The 7,289-nt window shown below is 32.8% G+C and overlaps 1 protein-coding gene across 1 annotated transcript; it reads left to right on the plus strand.

The window, feature by feature from the left end:
- Positions 1-225: 225 nt before the first annotated feature.
- LOC107816404 (arogenate dehydratase 3) lies at positions 226-1,921 on the plus strand. The gene has a single exon (XM_016642124.2). The coding sequence runs from the start codon at positions 423-425 to the stop codon at positions 1,722-1,724; it is 1,302 nt and encodes a 433-aa protein (XP_016497610.2). The 5' UTR covers positions 226-422; the 3' UTR covers positions 1,725-1,921.
- Positions 1,922-7,289: the final 5,368 nt, after the last annotated feature.

Genomic DNA, 7,289 nt, shown 5'->3' on the forward strand with positions numbered 1-7,289 from the left:
ATTTAATATTCTTCGCGCAACGCACGAGTACAGATACTAGTATACAGAAAAAAGAAAAAATATTATTAAGATTAAGTACAGTCGTCTCTATCTTGTTGAAAGAAACAAGACTACAAATTCACATGTATATGTGTGGATATCTAGATAGAAACGTGTGTGTATGTATATGTATCATATTATAAGAATATGTATAAATAATAAAATAAACATTACTGTATTTGATAACATAGAGCAAAAGGGAAAATGTGGTAGGTGTGAGATTGACCAAAAACCTCCTTCACACACCCACACAGTAATATATATATCCCTCTTATTTCTTTCATTTCTCAGCTTGGATGTTCAGAGAACTACAAGCGTCGAACCAAATCTCCTCTTTCTTTATTTTTGAGTAATTGCAATTTGCACCCTGAATTTGAAAGAAAATGCAATCTCTTACTCCATCATCATCGGGTGTAAATCTTAAATCGTTAATCCGGTCGAAAATTCAATCTCATCGGGTTGTTCCGAGTCGACTCGTTATCAGATGCGCTTACCGGTTTGACTCGTCCAACGTAGCCGCCAACACCGGTACCATAAATACTAACGGTGCTCCGTCGACCTATAACGCTGGCCACGTCGGCCCGTCGCGAGCCGATTGGCAGAGTTCCTGTGCCATTTTGGCAAGTAAAGTCGTGTCCCAGCAGCAGGACACCGAGATGAGCGGCGGCGCCGGTAATATCACCGCCGTCAACGGCCATAAGATGATAGATCTTGATCTTGTTGCCATCAATGACAATCAGCCTAAGCCGCTCACAATCACTGACCTCTCCCCTGCGCCGATGCACGGCGCTCAGCTCCGCGTCGCCTACCAAGGCGTTCCTGGCGCGTACAGTGAAGCTGCCGCCGGCAAGGCTTATCCGAAATGTGAAGCGATACCTTGTGATCAATTTGAGGTTGCATTTCAAGCCGTTGAACTCTGGATCGCTGACCGTGCAGTTCTCCCCGTCGAGAACTCTCTCGGAGGTTCCATTCACCGGAACTACGATCTCCTCCTCCGTCACCGTCTCCACATCGTCGGAGAAGTTCAACTTCCGGTCCACCACTGCCTATTAGCACTTCCAGGCGTTAGAAAAGAGTACCTAACTCGAGTCATAAGCCATCCACAAGCCCTAGCTCAGTGCGAACTCACTCTCACAAAGCTCGGCCTAAACGTAGCTCGCGAAGCCGTCGATGATACCGCCGGAGCCGCCGAATACATAGCTGCAAACAACCTCCGCGATACAGCCGCGATTGCATCCGCACGCGCCGCGGACCTCTACGGTCTCCAGATCTTAGCGGAAGGTATCCAGGACGACTCGAGTAACGTGACTCGGTTCGTGATGCTAGCTCGTGAACCGATCATTCCTCGAACCGACCGGCCATTCAAAACAAGCATCGTATTCGCCCATCACGAAGGAACAAGCGTCCTTTTCAAAGTTCTATCGGCGTTTGCATTCAGAAACATAAGCTTAACGAAGATCGAGTCACGGCCGCACCGGAACCGGCCGATCCGAGTGGTCGACGATGCGAATGTAGGAACGGCGAAGCATTTTGAGTACATGTTCTACGTAGATTTTGAAGCTTCAATGGCGGATGTTAGGGCTCAGAATGCGTTGGCTGAAGTTCAGGAGTTCACATCTTTTTTGAGGGTTTTGGGAAGTTATCCAATGGATATGACTCCTTGGTGCCCTTCCCGTGAAGATTAATTCAATGAATAAAATAATTACTTTTGTCTATTTTGTAATTAGTATTTCCAAAGAAGGGAAAAGAAAAGGAAACACCATTTACATTAAAAAAAAATTTCCCTGCTTTGTGTTTTTTATTTTTTATTGCTTTATAGTTTGTGGAGGTATAGTTTATGTTTCCTTCAAATCCGAAGGTAATTACATGTTTACTACTTAAATCTCTTTCAAAATTGATGGTAAATGTTAATAATCCTTGTAAATGTTAATACTCAAAATTTTCCAGTTTGCTACTTTAGTATTTGTATTTTTCCACGCCTAGTTTGCTAATTTATGGTAGAGTGGGAAAATCGTGTAAGCAATTCTTGTGAATTTTTAAGACGTGTGATTTATATGCATTTTCAAGACAACTAAGATGTCATTTGGTGGCAGTAAGTTATTCTGAGAGAATACTGATTAAATTATAGTATGATGATTAATTCATAACAGGAGTACTTTTATTGGTAGATGTTTGATGCATTTATATCTATCTATATTATTATAAAAACACTAATATTTCACGCTAAATGTTGAACGACTCTCTTAAATATTTTATTACAAAGATAGTTCTATATTGGATAAAATAGTAATCTAACAATAATTTGCCTAATATTTAGCGAGGAATTTGATACCAAATAATGATAGAATTCTTTCAAAACTAATAAGCGAATGTAAAGTTCTAATACTATACTAATTCTTGGTGGGCAATTATATAAAACAATAATAGAATCCCACATACTCTAGAGTCCCAAATCCATAGCAATCCCACGCTTAATGAAACACATATATTGCCTCTGTACAAACAGTTTCGTTGTATTCACACCACTAGTATACGTACTTGCGCGATGCGCGAATCAATTTAAAGGAAGAAAGAGTGGAGAGAAATAATAGAAACATATGTATATTGCCGATTAAATTTAGCGAAAGAAATCAAAAGAATTACATATAAATTTCATTGGAGCCAATATTGGGACCCAAGTATGATTTAAGACCAAATGACAGTACTATTCTAAGGAATTTTTCCAATAACTGTGAAGTTAACTTAGAAGTATGGTGCTCTCCAAAACCTATAAACAACAACAACCAAAAAAAAAAAACATCAAGTTTTGAGTACAATATATAAGGAACGAAGTCACATAGAATAATAGTTCACCTTCTTTATATTCACTAATAAAAGGAAGCAACTTGACAAATAGATAAAGATTGTTACTTAATCGATCACAACCTTCTTTGCTTTAATCCTTTTGTTGATATTTATATAGAAAATATATGTTGAACAATTTAAGATATTAAATTTTCTTCTATAAAGTTTTTAAAACAGTAAGTTCTGAAGCAAAAATTCAGTTTAACATAAAGGAAATCACAACCATGTTTTTCAATTAAAATTTAACAATAAACAAAATAAAAAAGATTCAGCAAAGCGTAAAAAAGAAGAAGAATAAAAGTGAAAAACGAAATAGTTTTAGAATGAAAACTATATTCTGCAACGGATTAAGAAAGAGATTGTGAATTTGAGTACAGATGAGCAAGTAGTAGATCAACAAATAATATCCCACGTTTACCTAAACTCTTTGTTGACAGGGATGAAATTAGAAGTAGGTTCAATCTATATATTAGCAAAAAGAAAATTTGATACAAATCATGCTAACATAGTTGTATAGAACATTGTTATATCACAACACTTGATATTTTTAGTTAAAATAGAACCGCAACATTGAACATCAACATCAATAACATTGAACACCAATATTTTTTTTTTCTTGCACACATATTAACTACCGTTCTATTATGCTCAGTTTCATAAAATAATCTTCTCACAAGACGATCATTAATCAAAAGAGAAAAATACGATCATTATGTCCTAAAGTTGCTACGTGGCAATTTATGCATGCGACACGTGGCAAAATCTCATGGTTGACTTCTTTCCTTTTAAGTAAATATAGATTACAATCCAAAACATCTGCACGCGGATTTTTTAGAGGTAATTTTCGTCTCTTTTATTATCATATTTTATAGATTATATTTGGCTCTCTAACACAGCCCAAAAAAGGCTACTGACAATCTTTAATTTTGTGCAAATTGGCTGATAATTCGTCCACATCTTTATGGGTTATTGACAAAGATTTACAATAAAAATCTATTACTTTTATAGCCCGTTTGGCCAAGCTGATAGTGTATTTTTTCAAAAGTGTTTTTTTCAAAAGTATTTTCGGCGAGAAGCAGTTTGTGTTTGGCTAATTAGTTTGAAAATCACTTCTGAGCAGCAATTAGTATTTGGCCAAGCTTTAAAAAAACTGCTTCTAAGTGTATTTTTCTCAAAAGTGTTTCGCAAAAAAGTGTTTTTGGATAGAAGCTAATTTTTTCTGTTTCTCCAAAATTGCTTCTGTTTCTCCTCAAAAGCACCTTTTTTTCTTCCAAAAGATTGGCCAAACACCTCAATTTTTGGCTAAATGTGCTTTTGAAAAAAAAACACTTTTAGCCAAAAAGAAGCTTGGCCAAACAAGCTATTATTCTTGTAGTTATCCCACAGAAGTTAGGTGGTGTTTGACCCAAATTTATTATGCTTTTTTTGTAAAAATTTTAAAATAATAGAAGTTATGACCTATTTGATTGATAAAACAATTATAAAAAAAATTAATTAAAGAAAGACCTTTGGGGGAAACCAAAACTAAAACTTGCAGGCCCAGTTTGGAAAAAAAAGAACCAGCAACTTCAATTTTCGAAAGAAACTTTTATAGAAGACGTTTCCAAAACTGTTAAAGAAATATAATAAAAGCAGGTATAAATTTATAAATTTTTGTAAAGTAACTCCGGCATTTGCTCACTACTCTATTTATCTATACTATAATTACAACATTTATTATACCCTTTAATATTTTAAGTCAATTCTTACAAGGCTTGACATAATTGATAAACAGTTTGTGATGAAAAAGCAGTAGTAAAAATGGGAGATATAGAAAAGTTGAAGATGCAATAGTAGTTATATTTAACCAGGAAATGTGACGGCCTTAAATTAAAGGTCACATGCTAGCTACGTTCTAAGGATTTTGTGCTATCCTCCATGTCCATGGACCACCCCTTCAACTGTTACTAATATTTAGAGCCCGTTTAGCCAGGCTGCCAAAAATCACTTATTTTGAAAAGCGCTTTTATTCAAAAGTACTTTTGCAAAATAAGTAGTTTGTGTTTGGCCAATTCGTTTGAGTAATGCTTTTTGCAAGCTCATTGTGTTTGGCCAATTTTTTTAAAAAAGCACTTTTAAGTATCAAATTACGAAAAAGGACAATAAAGGTTCAATTTGCGATTAGTATTATTTAGAAAAGAAAAATAAATTTAAACATTTTTTAGAAAAGAATTCCATTAAAATATAAAACGTAAAGTAAAAATATAAATTAAAAATTCTCAATAATATAATATAGTTATTCCAAAACAATAATATTGAAAGTTTCGTATTACTTATTATTTTTATATAATAATTTAAATATGTCAAAGATACATCATTCAATATAAAGTTAAAACTACTCTTAGGAATAGGAGAAAGAGAATAAAAATGTAATTAAAAAAAAGAGAATAAATCTATAACATAAATAAAATAAAAGGAAAAGGAAGAGGAAAAGGAAAAGGAAAAGAAAAATTAAATTAATGAGGGATAATTTGAAAAATATAAATTTACTGTAAGGTTATTTTTGTCTTGAATAAATTAACTTTCTGCTTCTGCTTTTTGGAAGAAGCTAGAATTTTTAGCTTCTTCCCAGAAGCAGAGCTGCTGCTGAAAAGTACTTTTTATTTTGGCCAAACACCTTAAATTTTTCAAAAAGTGCTTTTTGACCAATTTTTTTCTTCCAAAAAGTGCTTTTTGACCAAAAAGTACTTTTGGCCTCCTACATGCTTGACCAAAGAGGCTCTTAGCCAAAGATTATTGCCACTGCTAGATTTTAATGTCATAGCCGGAGGGGGGAAAAGCTATTGTATTATATGTACATTATGCCCCTTTATAATTTTTAAAGTTAAAAAAAGGACCCTTTTAGATTTCTTCAATGTAAAAGACAAATCTCTTACGTGTAATTATAAATCTTCCATATATAAAAAAAGAGGTAAAGTCATAAAATTAAAAATAAATTCGTAAAGAGTCACAAAACCAATTGACCCGAAAAAAGAAGAAAGAGAAAAAATAGGTGCACTAATAACAAGTATATATACACATATGTTACATTAACTATTAGGTGCACTTATTATTACGTGCGAGGCACGTACATAGAGATTAGTATTATTATAAAAGCATTAATACAATGTTGGTAGACGAAAATAGCCTAAAATAACCCTTCAAATATACATTCTATGTTGGACAACAATGTAATTTACAATATCTGTCACGTTTGTCAAACTGAATATTCCAATGATTCTAGCCTGTTTGGCCAAGCTTCTCAAGGGGAAAAAAGTACTTTTTTTTCCTAATTTGAGGTGTTTGGCCAAGCTTATTTGGGAAAAAAGTGCTTTTGGGAAGAAGCAGAAGCAGTTTCAGAGAAGCAGAAAAAAGTAGCTTCTTTCCAAAAGCAAAAGCAGAAGCAGTTTTGGCTTTTCTTCTTACCTAAAATACCCTTAAAAAATATAGTATATACCAAAATAACCCTTAAACCTAATACTTAGGATATTAATTTATAAATATTTCTTCTTATTTTTAGGAAACTTCTAATATATAGTGACTTTAGGGGTGAATGCTTTTATATTTGTTGAAGAAATTTTAATATATTTAACTTATATTAAAAGAATTAAGTACTTTTTAATTTTATTTTCATATTTTACTTAAATAAAATGAATTTTTTTTTAATTATTGCATGTAAGAACAAAATTTTGATATTATTTATTTACTTATAATATTAATTATTAAGTAAATCTATTCATGTTCTTATTCGTAATTTGACACTTAAAAGCAATTTCTAAAAAGCTTGGCCAAACACAAATTATTTCTCAAAAGTGCTTTTCAGACTGATTAGCCAAACACAAACTGATTCTCTCCAAAAGTACTTTTTTCAAAAGCACTTCTCAAAATAAGGTAAAAATCTATAGGTATTCCTACTTTTCGAGAGAAAGTAATTATTCTATTAAAAAGAGCTAAAGATATTCAGATATTTAGACAAAAAATAAGCACGTGAGGTTTAGAGATAGATCACTGAATTGTCTGACCTGTATATTCAATAAATAAACATTACTTGTGTATTATAAAAATTGTGGATGGACTTACGAAGATTAGGTGCAAGATCCAATGAAAGAAAATACTATGTAGTTCTGTGTTGATGAGTTAGAAAAATTATGCTATTGATAACATTGCTAAAGCCTTTATTCTCGCTGTGCTATTTTTCAAGTGCAATATTACACTCTTTTATTTTATCTTTGCAGATTTTAAGGTGAGTTTTAACTCTTCAATTCTAATTATAGTCATGCCATACTTTTATTTTCTATTTTATATGTAAATAGGGTTACTTTATGACTGTGGAAAGAAATTTAAAAATGTTAAACATGCTATCTAGAGTTTAGAGAGAATGAATGAGT

This window comes from Nicotiana tabacum, chromosome 18, assembly GCF_000715075.1.
Source record: "Nicotiana tabacum cultivar K326 chromosome 18, ASM71507v2, whole genome shotgun sequence".
In the NCBI taxonomy this organism is placed as follows: Eukaryota; Viridiplantae; Streptophyta; class Magnoliopsida; order Solanales; family Solanaceae; genus Nicotiana; species Nicotiana tabacum.